The 14,904-nt window shown below is 41.2% G+C and overlaps 2 protein-coding genes across 2 annotated transcripts in view; both read right to left on the minus strand.

Annotated features, from left to right (window-relative positions):
• Positions 1 to 202: 202 nt before the first annotated feature.
• On the minus strand, positions 203 to 11,335 carry ALDH8A1 (aldehyde dehydrogenase 8 family member A1; the record flags this gene model as incomplete). The annotated part of the gene is made up of 7 exons (XM_084202359.1): positions 203 to 1,411; positions 2,810 to 2,971; positions 3,772 to 4,028; positions 4,680 to 4,829; positions 6,543 to 6,698; positions 7,037 to 7,184; positions 11,198 to 11,335. The coding sequence occupies 7 exons, from the start codon at positions 11,333 to 11,335 to the stop codon at positions 959 to 961; spliced, it is 1,464 nt and encodes a 487-aa protein (XP_084058485.1). The 3' UTR covers positions 203 to 958.
• A 2,432-nt stretch (positions 11,336 to 13,767) lies between these two features.
• HBS1L (HBS1 like translational GTPase) overlaps positions 13,768 to 14,904 on the minus strand; it is a 59,288-nt gene continuing 58,151 nt past the window's right edge. Inside the window, exon 18 of the mRNA XM_084203169.1 lies at positions 13,768 to 14,425. Coding sequence (XP_084059295.1) covers positions 14,414 to 14,425 — 12 coding nt within the window. The 3' untranslated portion in view covers positions 13,768 to 14,413. The remainder of the gene's footprint in view (positions 14,426 to 14,904) is intronic.

Below are 14,904 nucleotides of genomic sequence, written 5' to 3' on the forward strand. Positions count from 1 at the left end.
CAAATGCCCACTGTTCCAACCTGGCTGCTAGGTCTGCCTGCAACCAGGTGGCATCCAGAGATGTGGAGCTGTATCCAAGTCTCTCTTTTTGTTGAAAGCAAACAAGTTTGTGATATACCTGATTAAAAAATCTCTGCAAACAAATGAGGAAGAGTTGGAAGTGGTTATATATTTTGGTGATAAACATTTCCAACAGTTCGTTCTCTCAGGAGTTTATTAATGAATTTATTAATTAGGTTTTATTAATGAAGAGTTACACTGTGTGTGATGCAGCCAATATTTTTGTGCAGGGATGTAAAAACCACCATCACTGAGGTCATGAAGTGACAAAAGGTTTTCATTTCAAAACAGTCAGAGAACAGGTATTAGGATGATTCAGCTCTCTACCATAAAGAAGGTTATAATTAAAGCATTTATTGTCTCCATGAGTATCAATAGAATGCCATGACCCCACGGTTTAAAGCCACCTGGTTAAAGATAGTTCCTCAGGCTTTCAGTGTAGTGTAGTATCAATCCTTGTCTGATATCAGTGAAGTGCAATATGCGTGGATGTGTGGACCACACTGTTTAGAGTGAAAATGAGCTGATTCCCCTTTACAAAGCAGCCTCATCACATGCTTGCTACTTTGTCCCTCAAGGTAATTCACAAACCAGAGCTACACTCATATACTCTTTCTCCAATTTGCCTTAAAGGGACAGATTTTGAGGCAGGAATATAAAAAAAGATCTAGGATCTGTGAGACAGGCAAGTCATTTGGCTTGGGATGGTTTGATTATGGAGTCCACACTGACCTTCTCATCCAACATGAAAAACTGACTTTAGCATTTGGGATGATCATTTTCAGCTGTCATTCAAGAAAGGAATGGCCACAATAGCAGCCTGCATTCTAATGAGCCATTTTTGGTAACTCAGATTGCTGTCATTTACTTCACTCTAAAATACTTCCGCTGACATACGTCAGTGCTTTATTGTGATGGTTTTGACCTCAGTGAAGAACTCGTAGGAATCCTTTGCGCCCTCCCTGCCTATGCCTGAGGCTTTCATCCCACCAAATGGCAAGTTCAGGTCTCTCACAAGCCAGCAGTTGGTCCACACCAATCCAGACTGCAGCCTGTGTGCCACCCTGTGAACGCGTCCCACGTTGCCGGACCACACCGTGGCTGCCAAGCCATACTTCACACCGTTGGCTCTTCTGATCACCTCCTCTTCTGTATCAAACGCTACCACACATGTCACAGGACCAAAGATCTCTTCTTGCATGCAACAAGATTCATCCTTGACTTCAGCAATAACTGTGGGCAACATGAAATAGCCTTTCTGGTTGCCAGGCGGGAGGGCCAAAGGATCCACTCCCTCTCCACAGAGGACTCTGGCTCCTTCAGCCTGGGCTTTCTTCACATAGGTCCTTACCTGGGGAAGCAGCAGAAAAACATCACTGCTAAAGGACACCACATACCAAGGGTTCACACTTCAGGAGCCCCTGAACAACTCCGGCTGGAACATGCTGCCCTCTTACAATAGAGGGCAGCATTCCTTTAATTTTGTTGTTATGCTTCTTTGCATGCAAAGCTGAGTATTTCTTGCTGAAAGAAGCAATTGTTTTCTCTTTCCTAACACTAACTAGACTGGCAGACAACACTGCTGGCCCTTCCCACTAAGTACTGTCAAAAGGGTAGGACCCTTGTTGAAAATACAAGTGGATCCAGAGCCTCCCTCCCTTCTCCCAGGAGCAGTTTATCATGTATCCTATGCCATGGTTCACTCATTTACTCCAAGGAATCAGTAGTATTTTCCTGCCTCAAGGCAAGGCTGTTTACATGCCACTATGATGATGAAGCCATGAATACTGCAGAAAATCTTATCAATAAATGATTAAAGATGTTTCTGTGGCTGCTGCTACCATAAGCTTGCTACCTGGAACACATGTTCTTGTACTGTTGATCTGCTTCTGCTGTTCTGCAATCATTGCCTGGTTTCCCTCCTTACAGAAAGACCACAGAGATACCACAGGACTTCCTCATCTTTTCCTTCTTTTAGGCACCTTGGTAGGTAAAACTTGGAAGTTCTCTGTGGTGCTACAAAGATCTCAGCAAGTGGGTGTTGCTGCCACTCTACTTCAGACAAGAGAACCTGGAGAACCTTCTGAGGCATCAGGGAAGCATATCAAAGGTCTGGCTTTCTCTCACTCTGTGGTTTTTCAGGCTGCTTCTTGCATCAGAGAGTTCTGGGGTATAAGCATCTGCTCTCCCTGAACTCTGACACCTTTCATTTCGTATAAGCCACTAAAGCAGACTCTGTCTAACTGTGCCTATCTCAGCTGCTCTCCACACACAGACCATTACAAATTACTGCAAACAGTTCTAGGAAACTGTTTGTACAAGCCAGAATTTTCCAGGGTGATATAAAAAAAAAAAGTTTCACATTGTCAACTAACTTATTAGGTAAATTAGTGGTCTTAGCAAATGCACTATTAAAATCCAAGAAAATGTTGTTGAACTTTAAGATTTGTGAGTATAAATTCAGGACTTAGAAGACACTTTAATTATCTCATTCAAACAGGAGGAAATATTCTTTTGCCATTTTAAATTATTTTCCCCAGGGAGTTTCATTTTTTTTTCAGAGTAATCACAGTATCCCAAGCCACAGGCAACAGAAACCTCATTAAAAAGATACCTTATAATGGCTTTGAGTTATCATCCCTCAGAGCTGATCTTAGAGATGACAAGATCCTTTCCCACATAGTCCTGAAACTACCTTTTAGCCCTCTAAAAGATGAGATGAAATCACATAAACTCCATGTAGCATCACCTTTTCTAGATGCTCTTTACTTATTAGTGCTCCCACATCGATTGTAGGATCTGAGGGATTCCCAGTCTTCCACTTCTTGGCCTCTGCCACAAACCTCTTCAAAAACTCACTGTATATTCCCCTCTGAACAAAGATCCTGGAGGTGCAGAGACAGATCTCACCCTATCAAAAAGAAAGAAACAAACTAGAAATCAACAATATTGGTACATATTACATTGCACTATTGACATGTATTAGGAATTACAACCCAGTTCATTTGTGCCCCTGCATCCTTGGGAGTGCATACTACATTAACCACGCTGCAAAATGGGATTTCTTTCCAGATTAAAAAAAAAAATGGAGAAGGAAAAGGCAAAACTGTGTCAGTATCATGCAATCACTACCATAAGTAAATTTAATTTTATAAATTACATGTTTTCTTCTCCAACACTTTTTATAGGAAACATGATTTCCAGCTCTGAATGATCTCTCTCCATTTCCTGATAATCTCTCTCTGATACCAAGCTATTTTTCTAACATCTGCCCGGATACAATTTCCTGGCTTTGGTAATCTCTCCTGAGGGTGGTGATGGGGGAAGAATAATGTTGGTAAAATTTGGGGGGAAGTTCCCTAATTTAATTCTAAGAAAACAACCAGCTTCCCACTTTCTTACTCAGTGGAACTTTAAGCAGCTGCTTCCCTGAGAGATAAGAAATCTATGTACTTTGAGAGGAGTAACAACACCTTGTTATCTTCTGATGGAGAGCACAAAGAGCCTTTTATTACTCTGTGTCCCTCCTTGTGGAATAATGAAACCTTTTCCATATTTTTCTACTTAGGATTTTCTCCAACACGATCTTGAAATAGACCTTGACAATTTGAGGTTCAGATCCAGAGGAAGGTGCAGCATGCACACAAACCCTCAGGCACACACCCCCAATGCTGCCAATGGGTTTTTATGTGTTGCAGGGGTGGGAGGCACCTGGTTGGCAAAGCTGGACCTCACGGTGGTGGGGATGCACTGGCTCAGGTCGGCATCCTCGAAGATGATGGCGGGGTTTTTGCCTCCCAGCTCCAGCGAGAGCCGCTTGCAGTGCGGAGCGCTCCTCTCCGTGATCCGCTGCGCCGTCAGCGTGCTGCCCGTGAAGGAGATCAGAGGCACGTCAGGGTGGCACACCAGGGCCTCTCCTGCCTTGGCCCCCGTCCCAAACACGACATTCACCACGCCAGGAGGCACCCCTGATGGGAACAGAGGCACACGGTCATTGTACCCTCCTGTCACACCGAGGCTGTCACCTCACTTTCTTCTGTCCCTCAAGTTAGAAAGTTACCAGCAGCTCAAGGGTGGAAAACACTAACCCTTAACTTCAGTAGTAGCTGACATGCAGGTGTCAGACAGCTCTAGGGGTCATGAGTTAAATGATAAAAGCGATCCCACTAATCAAGCTTGTCTGACGTGAATCACCAGAGATGCAGTGTACAGTCATTCAGGGAACAAGCAATTGTTCTCCCAGTTTTAATTAAGAGTGCACCAAATACAGCTGTGACTGAGTGACACTAATAAGTAAAGAGCTCAACAAGAGCTGATTCTCACTCCTTTATTCTCTCATGGCACCTTTGCTTACACCACAGAGGTAGGACTTTTGTAAATGGAGTGCAGGTGGGGCAAAACTTTTCATCAGATGATAGTGGAAAAAAATGAGCAACAGCTGGATTGGGGAGAGCAGATAGAGGACAGAGAAAGCCTTTTGTTCTCCAGTGCAACATTCAGCTCCAGCAGTCTTTCCTGGAGCCTTTAAATACCTCCTGATTTATGCAACTAAAAAAAACCTGGTGCACAGACAAGCACTTCCATTCTATTCCTACACCTTAGCATGCTACAGAACTTACCTGCTTTCTCCAAGAGTTTGCACATCATCCAGGCTGTGACAGATGTCATCTCACTTGGCTTGGCAACCACAGTGTTTCCACATGCAATGGCAGGAGCTATTTTCCAAGTCAACAAATACAGTGGCAAATTCCAAGGACTGATTAAACCAGCTACAAAACAAAACCACAAAGACAGGAGGTCAGTCTGCTGGGATACAAAGCTCATTTCTCTGACCTCAAGAACTATATACACCAATTCAGATCTATGAAGGGAATTTGGCCATGGCGCTTATTTCCAGACAATATGTAAAATAAATTTGCAGCATTTCTCACAGGGAGATAATTTCCCAAAAGACCTGTGCAAATGATTCTAAAAGTGATCAGCTGAACTCTCTGAATAAGTTTTGCTGCTTCTTCAGGGCAGAATCTTATATTCTCGGGAAGTCTTTTAGTGTTTTGCAGGAACATTAATGCAAGGTTAGCCGTAACAATAATTTGCAACAACTTGTCTGTGGTAATACTTTATGTTAGCAAAGAGCAAGTGAAACTAATTATAGAATGGTTTGGGTTCAGAGGGTCCTTAAAAGATCGTCTGGTTCCAACCCAGGAACACCTTTCACTAGACCATGTTTCTCAAAGCCCCATCCAACCTGGCCTTGAACACTGCCAGGGTTGGGGCATTGTCCATTCTTCAGACATCCTGTACCAGTGCCTCATCACCCTCACAGTAAAGAATTTCTTCCTAACATCTAAACCTACCCTTGTTCAGTTTGAAGCCATTTCCCCTTGTCCTATCACTACATGTCCTTGTAAAAAGTCCCTCTCTCTTAAGCTCTCTTGCAGGTCTCCCAAGAGCTTTCTCTTCTCCAGGCTGAATGTGCCAGCTCAGATCATATTCCTGCTTTCTCTTGCTCTTTAAAACTGTTTTTTAATTTTCAATTTTAATATTAAACAAACCCTGTATAACATACAATACACATTTTCCACAGAAATTTCAGTCTAACTTATGAGTGCCAACATTTATCACTATATAAACTGTTTTTCCCATGAATTGCTGAATGACCAGAATTATTTTCAGTCATTGCCTTTAGGAATATTTTCACTTTACATATTAATAGGAATTGTAATTTTCACATGTGACTCCTTACAAAAGCCACAGGATTTCTTTCTGTTTGATGGAGCAGATTGAGTGAAGGACTTTTCCTTATGAGAATAATTTTACCAGAAAAAGTCATGTTCTCCACTGCTCAAGAAAAGTTTTAACAGGGTCCTTCCTCTAAGCTAGCCAATTTTACATTTTGAGTAATTAAAGTGTAAATGTGGAGAACTCACATATATTTAATGTTAGATGTTATTTAGACTATTATATATAACATAACCTAATAATGAAATCATTACAACACTTGTTACTTGTCAGCTCAGGACAACCACTTTATTTTCTGAAGCAGTAGCAGCAGCATCTAGTGGCTGAGTTCAGCAACTCCCCAGCTAGAGTGGTTTCTTCACCCCTGTGCACTCAGGTCACAGACGACTACAGCCTTCCCAAAGGAGAGGGGGATCCCAGTCTCCCCGCTGGAGCAGGAGCTCAGTGCTCTGCACATTGCACTGACCCACAGCTGTAACGCTCACCCACTGACACACACAGACAAAACACAGGAGAGACTGTGAAGGTGAGAGCAGTAGATGAAGCTTTTCAGGTATGCAGTCTTTTTCCTTCTTTTTGCCACGAAGTCACATAACTGATTTTACACGGAGCTGCTGATGCTTTAGCAGACAAGCCCATGTTTAGCACATGACTCAGAGATAATAAATGCTTTCAAAAAACTCTTTGATGAGCCCTAGGGAGGCAGACATTCTGCCAAGCTTTTGTGAGGATCATCATACCAACTCCCACAGGTGCCCTCGAGGTGTAGTGCACACAGCCCACGGCTGGCATCTCGGTGCACTCTGTGACGTGATGAAGGATGGAAGAGGCGAAGAATCGGAAGTTGTGCACAGCCCGAGGGATGTCCACCGTTCTGGCAAAGGTAATCGTTTTTCCTGCAACAAAAACAAACATTCTGTCACCATGGACAGAAACATTGCTTTATAGTCTGCTCTCAAAGTTGATTTGTGTGTCTTTTGGGAAATTTCTTTTGTCCTGTGCCCAAGGACAGCACAGTACAAACGTAGTCGATGACAACAGCTCCCCTCTAGTAATTCCAAATATCTGACAACTGAAGTCAAAGTTGGTAATTCCAAAAAGCAAGAATCACCCAGGAATCCCAAATCCAAAACCTCCTCAAGGTTCATGAACATCTACTCCAATTTCATCCAAATCTTCCATTTCAATATTCAGCAAGGCACACTTATTTGAGATCAACAGTTCCAGTTCTTACCCTGATCCTTTGACTCTGCTTGTGCAAACGCTTCCAGGTCATGTTCAATCAAGTCTGCCAATTTGTTCAGGATTTGAGATCTTTCCAATGGACTTTTTGAGGACCAGATTGGGAAGGCATCTTTGGCAGCTTTGACAGCAGCTTCCACCTAAAAAAGCAAAAGAGGGGTAGTGAATGCTAGTGAAAGGCTAAAGAAAATATTAAACACTTAGCAGATAAATTCATATTTCAGAGAGTAATAATCCAGACCACATTGCTGGGGAGATGACAATTCCTTAGAGTTTCTCCATTATTATCAAGTCACTACCCCTTAACTCAAGAAGTGTTACTGAAACAGAATATCTAGAAAAGAAACTTCCACTGGAATTCTTGTTTTTCTCCAAATTACAGCAACTTGTGTGCTACCCTCCAGGCCTGGAAGAAATGCTGGAATGGTCAACTGGCACCAGCAGGTGCCACTGGCCAAAACAAAATCCATCTTTTTTCTCATGGAGGAAAGAGCAAGAATCTCCCCAGAGCAAATGCAGCTTCAGTCTAAACCTGCACAACCCTTGCCACACAAGACTTCAGCCACAGCAGGCAATGATGAAAGTAAGGGGCTGGGAGCTCTGCTAGGTCTTGATGTCCACCATTTGGTTCAAGCAAGGACTAAGAATATATTTAGGGAATGGACACTTAAAGGAAAATTTTATCTTACCTGATCACAGCTAGAAAGTCATTAATGCCCTTTCAGAAAAAAGAAAAAAGTTCCTTTTTCAATTCTGGGAGTTTAGTCAGTTCTCTTACCAGACACCTAACAAAGTCTACAGGTAAGAATCATTATATGCATTTATACAGATCCACACCATTCCTATCAGTATTTTGCTTGATGTACATGACTGCTGCACAGTCCTTCAGCCTGACATTTCTGAAGAGTGGCAGATTACCAACACTTTTCTGAAGCAGACCCATCTTCAAAGGATTAAAATTCAGCAGAAGGCTTTCTGTCCCATCAGTCATTTCCTCTGGACTCTTAAATGGAAGTTAGCTGCATCATTCATCTGTTGATTTATAAGCAGATCCTTCTTCATGTTCCTTCTACCAGTCTCACACTAATATCAATATCCTTCCATATTTTAATTAACTGCCCTATTTCCCAGCTTTTGCCTCCTGTGTAACACTTATGCCATACTCCCAAGATTGAGAGTATGCATCAAAGTGGTGGTTTAGTCAGAGATCTCTTAGCTGAGTTCCTAAAATTTTGCTCATACAATTTCTTCAGTTTTGCCAAAATCAATAACTAGTAGGATGCTGATGTAATATTGATCAGACCATTATGACCTCTCTGAATGTTGCCATATTGCTAGCTCCCATGAAGTCACTGAAGGCTCCTTTCCACCAATTCCACAAAACAGAGTTCTGAATTTGTTCCTTCAGATTGTGGCAGGTCTTATAAAAAGCATCACAAAATCATTTACAGATACTCAAAAGACATTTTACTAATGAGGGCACAAAAGTTCAAGCCAGAAAAGAAATAAAATCTATCTACCCCTTCTCCTTTCCCCTCCCACACACATCAGAATTTATGGTCACTGCAAAAATAACATGCAGAGTTTGAAAGCCAGAACACCACCAGTGCAGGGGGCAAGGTGGGAAATTAAACCCACGTGCAGAGTCACATGGATCACTGGCCAAGCTCAGACACCTAGACTCTTCTCTTTCAACTGCAGTTCAACAAACTCATGCTCAAGTGCCCATGGCAGCAGGCTGTCAGCCACTGAACAGCTGAAGCAGGACCAAACCAGGCCTGGGAAAGGGGAACTGCAGCTTCCTGAGTGAGTCCAGTGCAGATGCCACGCTAGCCTGAAAACGTTCACCCTCCGTGAAACCATAGCACCTTCACTAATTAACTTGTTCTTCCACCCTCCCATCCTGTGCTGCTCATCTGTCCTCTCCTCTGTGGCCCTCTCCACCAGGTGCTGTCAGGAGAGGAGATAGTCAATACTATCTGCATTTTTAACCCTTCAGTGGGTTTAGAAGAAGGACAAAAATATTGCTTTTTCACAAACAGCAGAAGAGAAATCTCGCAAAGGAAGGAATTAAGTGGCAGTAGATTCATCTAAAAAAATATAAAAGGAAAAAAGGAGAGAGATTTGTAGAGAAGAACTAAGCATACAAAAGTTAGACAGTTACTTAGAGTAGCAAAAACCAGCAAAGAAAGTCAAGCCACAAAGAAAACATGCATAAGAATTCAACTATGAACTCCTGTGTCTGAAACACTTCCTTCTGCTTTCCTCTTCTGCATGAGACAGACACAGAGAAACAACACAGAATCCAGACCCATCATAAAAGGTTCGTAACAAAATACCCCAAATACCTTGAACTGCCCTCAGGACATGAGGTTTATTTTTGCAGGGGATGATGTGCAGGAGCCACGTTCTTTAAAGAGAAGTGTTTTTAAAGTAGCTATTTGCCAGCACTAATTAGTCCTCATCAGCATGTCTTTTGGATATACAAGGCACCTGCTAGTCTTGCTGTTGGCACTGCTATGTAGAATTTAAGATATCTAGCTGGGGAACAAACTAACCCCTAGAAAAAAAATTACATTCAGTGTTTTTGGCAGAAAGTGGCTAAAATGGCCACAGCAGCCAAGCTGGTGTTAAATTCTGAGGTCAGCAACAAATTCAGTGTCTCCCCTTGTTTCACCTGACTTCCCAGAAAAATGTACCAAGATAACATGCAACTGGACATTGAGCCTTGATAGAAACCAGCACCCTGGGTCCTTTGCTGAACTCTGGTCTAGCTGCTTATTTGGTATCTCCAAATAAGCTCAAGTAGTATGTGATTGCATTTTCTTCAGCATATTCCATCAATCCCCAGTGGATGCCAGCTCTGCAGAGCACGACTTTCTTGTACAGTTGTCTAAAGGCAGGACGAAAGCACTCACCAAATTTACAGGTCTTTAAACTGAGTTCCCATTGCTACACACAAACACTGACTCAGAAAGCTGAAAGAGAAAAGCATTGCTCTCAGGGTGCTTGAACTATATCTCTAGAGTGACCAGCAGCCTCTGGCATTCTCAGATCTCTCTGGTTTTAATTATTTTGCAAATGAGTGGACAGGAAGATTTGCCCCTGCACATCAAAGAGCAGACTTTTCAGGCATAATTAGGAATGGAATGAACTTACACAGATATATTCCTACAAATCTAGCCTGTTACTCTTTAAACCTTGGTCATCAGCATCTAGCAAATATTTACCCAGCTGAAATTACAGTTCAAAGGTTTCTGCTGAGAGAAGCTGTCAATAAGGCTGAAATGCAAGCAAAGTAGTAGTCTGTTTTAAAAAACATTTTCAAAATGCTGTCCATATTTGACAATATAGTGGACAAGCCCTCTGTGCTATCCAAGCTTGTCCAGTCACTTTCCTCTTCAGTAAGTCTGAACCACTATTTTGGACACAGACTTGTATGTCCACTATAAAGCAGCATCAATGAAACTGCAGCTCCCCTGATGAACATCATTGTCCATCCACACCTGAATATGTACAGTGTTCCAGGAAACATTCCCCAGTAGAGAGCACAAGACCAGGAAATCCTATGGAGGCAGAGGACAGGGTATAAGGAAACACACTCATCACAACCACTGAATATCCAACTGCTAATATCAAAACCAGAGAGGTCTGAAAGCTTTTTGCCATTTTCAGAGAAGAGACAGCAAGCCAAAAACCCTTTTAAATGAAAACTGCAAATCACCAAGACACTAAGGTAGAACACAGTTGCATATGGTGCCTCTAAATTTATTTACAGAAGAGATCAATAAACACTGTTCTCACAGATTGTTTATATTTACAGTCTCTCTGGGTGTTATTGTGAACTTATGCACAAGACATTTCCCACCATGTGAGCTGAAGGAGCTCCGTATAAGTTACTGAAGCTTTGTTGATTCACACCAGCTTAGAATCCAGACCATAACTTTCTAATAGCAAAATGTAAAAAAAAATGACAGCATTTGCTACCGCAGCAGTGGACTATGCAATACTACAATATAATCAAGAATTTACTTGTTTAAGCATTGGAGTCATCATTTTTCTGTTCTCTCACCTCCAGCCTCTCTCACTCAAAAGGTTATTGTTACATGCATTTAACATTTTTCACTTTTTTGTACATGTGGATAGTACTCACCTCTTCTTTGCCACTGTCTGGAACCCTGCAATAGACATCTCCAGTGGATGGATTATAGGAGTCTATGTAGGAGGAACAAGGAACAAATTTGCCACCTATGAAGTTTTCCAGCACTAAGAGAGCCTTCGAGTGAGCCATTGCTGCCTGCTTGCTTCACTGTGATTTTTTTCAGCGAGGCATCAATTTAGATTAGTATGTCTGTTTGCATTTGCACAGTGAGTCCGAACTCCTCCCCCATCTCTCCGTCTTCCCTGCACCACTTGTTCACAAGTGGGAACAAACCCTGGCAACAACAGCAGGAAAGAGCAAAGGGGGAAAAATTAGTATTACTGTGACACTTGGTTCTTTTCTAGGACTTGAAGCAAGGAGGGAAGAACAGCACAGTTGCTGGAAACCAGCTTTTCTCATCTGTAGGAAATGAAGGACTGAAAAAAAGCGAGAAGAAGAATGGTTTGGCAGGGGAATTTCTACCCATAACAGTTTTTGAAGTTACAGTTTGAAGACATTTTGCAACAACTAAACAAAGTAATTCAACACTCAAACATCTGGCCAGGAACCTGCTTCTAAGTGTCAGCAGACAAAAGACACTTGAGACCAGCATGTCTGCAGCTCATGTTCACTGTTCAATCAATACTTTCCCTTGTATCCCCAAAACCAATGCACCTATCAAACCAAAAGATTTCAAGCGCTAAGAAACTCTTTTCCACCAATATCACCAAACATCAAACAATACAAACAGCTGAGTGACCCCTCAATTCAAACAGTTGAGAAGCACAATCTCACCTGGTACACTCTTATATGTTGTCAGAAATTCATCAGGTTTTCTCCCAAAAAAAGCAAGACACTGGCTGCCATGCTTTCCCTTCCATAGATATTCCAGTGGAAGCCACCTTACTACAGAGAAGCCTTTTACATATAATTAGTTTTTCCATTTTTTATATTTAACTTCCCAAGAACCTAAACTGACCAGTAAGAGTTGTATTAAAGACATTTTCTCCAAGACAGTGCTGAGGATAATCAAATTGCTTTAAGATTGCATGCCACCTCCTTGTTCTCCAGAGATACTCAAAACACTACACCTAGAGAGCAGTATGGTCTCACCAGGAGATCATGAATATCTCAGTCAGGAGTTTAGGAAGGTTTTGCATCCTAGACAACTGGCAAGCCATCAAGTTTCACATGGATCAACATGCAATCATATTTTGATTGAAGAAAGGTGATATGCTTCTATTGCACAACAGATCATTTATGCTTCAACCAAGTGGCACCTCTGGGCAGAGTTCAAATCTGTGGTAAAAGGCAGTGCAGTCACGTTGAAAGTGGATTATGTAATACCTCTGCTTCTCCCAGGCTGCAAACTGGGAAAGCATGCAATAGCTTTTCAGTCACCACGGAAAAGTGAGCCTCAAAATTTAATGCAAACATGTGTGAGAAGAGTTATCAGAGGTTCAACCTGTATTACACTTCCTTGTCCATAAACAGTAAGGAATTTATGCAAGTCTTAGAACTGAAGACTGTAACTGCCTCCTGACTTAAGGGCAACCTAAACATTTTCAAAGTTTGAAGGCAAGCTCAAGTGGAACTGATTCAATGCAGGAGCTTGGCAGTATAAAACTCTGGAATCCAACAAGGGCACCTAAATCTTCACAGTGGCATGTTGAAACTGGTAAATATTTAAGTGCAATTTTTGGTCTATAAAAAGACATAAAAAATAGTGGCAATTCATAAACTTGGCAGTAACAGTTTTCAGGTATTTCAGATTCATAAGCTTTTACAAAAGTAATTTCCATATAAAGCATTGCTGATACTTCTACAAATATCCATGCAGTCAACAGAACAATTCATCAATGTGGTCAAGGGCAGGTAGCTGCTGAATTGGAGCTAAAGCATCTAAGTACAAAAAAAGTTACCTACCAAAAAAAATCATGTGGGAAGAGTAGGTACAGACCATACAGGACTGTGAACTAAATAACAACTACAGCATTTTTGTGTTCTTCACTACTCTGGACACAGCTTTATTTCAGTTAACCCCACAGAGCGATGCTCTGGAGCGAGTGCTTCAGTTCCTGCCTCCCACTACTAACTCTGGGCAAAGTGAATTGTCTCCACTCTGCACTCACATACAGGTCCTGAAATACCTGAGGTCCTCTCAAAATTCCTACCAACATAACTTGCCAGTTGTAGTAAAGTGTGTCTCTCCTGAGCTGGAGATGGCAGAAGGACCCTCCTTTCAGCTGGAAGGTTTCATCAGCCCCATTACTGAAAAGCAGGAAGGAGCTACAGGCGTAAGTCAGCACAATTTGGCTTTAGCAGACACCACAAGATCAAACTGTCAGCCTTTTTTCAAAAGAGCACTGTCTGGATAAAAGATATGTGTATGCACAGTGGCTGCACTGACTAACATGAGAAAAACTGAAATTATTTCTTCAGAAAGCCAAATTGGATGCCAGTTTCGCATTTTAACTCATAAGTTTACTCTGAAACTTCTCAGTTATGGTAAGTAAAGTATGATTTAACACAATTTGGGAGTGTTTAAATAACAAAAGATGAGGGAGACAAAAGTGCTCAGACAAATTTATTTTATTATTCTCACTGTTTAAAAAATAAAATTAGCCAAAGTTGGCACAGCTTCCACTACACAGCAAAAGAAAATTTCTTTTTTCTTAAATAAATTTTGGGACAGGGAAAACAATCCCACAATAATATTACATGCCATTCTCTTGAAAACAAGGTAAATAGGGTTTTTTTTCCCCTGAATATGCACTCAACTCAAACCTAAAAATATTTTAGACCAATAAAGTTACTTTACTGAATTAATGTGCAGCAAAAAAGCAATCAAAGAACATATGTAAACAATTTGTGTCTGGAAGTAAGAAGTTTGTTTCATGATAATTCATCATCTTTTTCTCTAATTCAGCTTTCTAATATTTTTCCATCAATTTCTCTAAGGGCTAACTTCCACATGGAGAAACTCATAAGATTCTTGAGATCAAGAAGTGCAACACTTGCAGTTCCTTGTCAGTTGGCATCTTGTTCTGCAGCAGGAGAAACTGATGAAGGGATCCCCAGATGTCTCACACAATTCGACTTTTGTCACCACCATCTTCTCCCCAGTTAATTGCACTTGTTCCTTCAACTGAAATAACTGGATTCTTACACAGAACTTTGGATATCTGATTGAGTTTTGCTTGGACGGTGGAAATTCTGTCACCACTGTCATTCTTTAATCTAAAAATGTAAGCAAACGGAAAAAAAAAAACCTATGGTGAAAAATTAAGTACTAAGTGTGAAATGATCTCAGTGTTTTTCAGTACTATATAGTTGTGGAAAAAATAATTCCTTTTCCACTTAAGTTCTCGGAACAAGAAGACAAGTACTAAAATAGCAATTCCCAAATAACATATCGAAGGGGTTATTTAGTCCCAATTCTACAAAAATTATTCTAGCTCTAAACATTGCAGATCTAAATAGAATCTCAATCACCTCAACTTTAATGAAAACTGGGTTCAATCCATCCTATTTCTGGATCTTATTTAAGACCAGACAAACTTTTAGAAGCATTATACATCCATAAGGCCTCTGACTGACCTACCACTTCATTCCTATGCATACATGGAGAAACCAGAAAAGCTCATGCTCTAATTCTAAGTTTTGACATTAAATGACTCAGCTTAAAGTTCTCAGTACCAGAACTTGATTAATGTGCA

Source organism: Fringilla coelebs, assembly GCF_963513975.1.
Source record: "Fringilla coelebs genome assembly, chromosome: 3".
Lineage (NCBI taxonomy): Eukaryota > Metazoa > Chordata > Aves > Passeriformes > Fringillidae > Fringilla > Fringilla coelebs.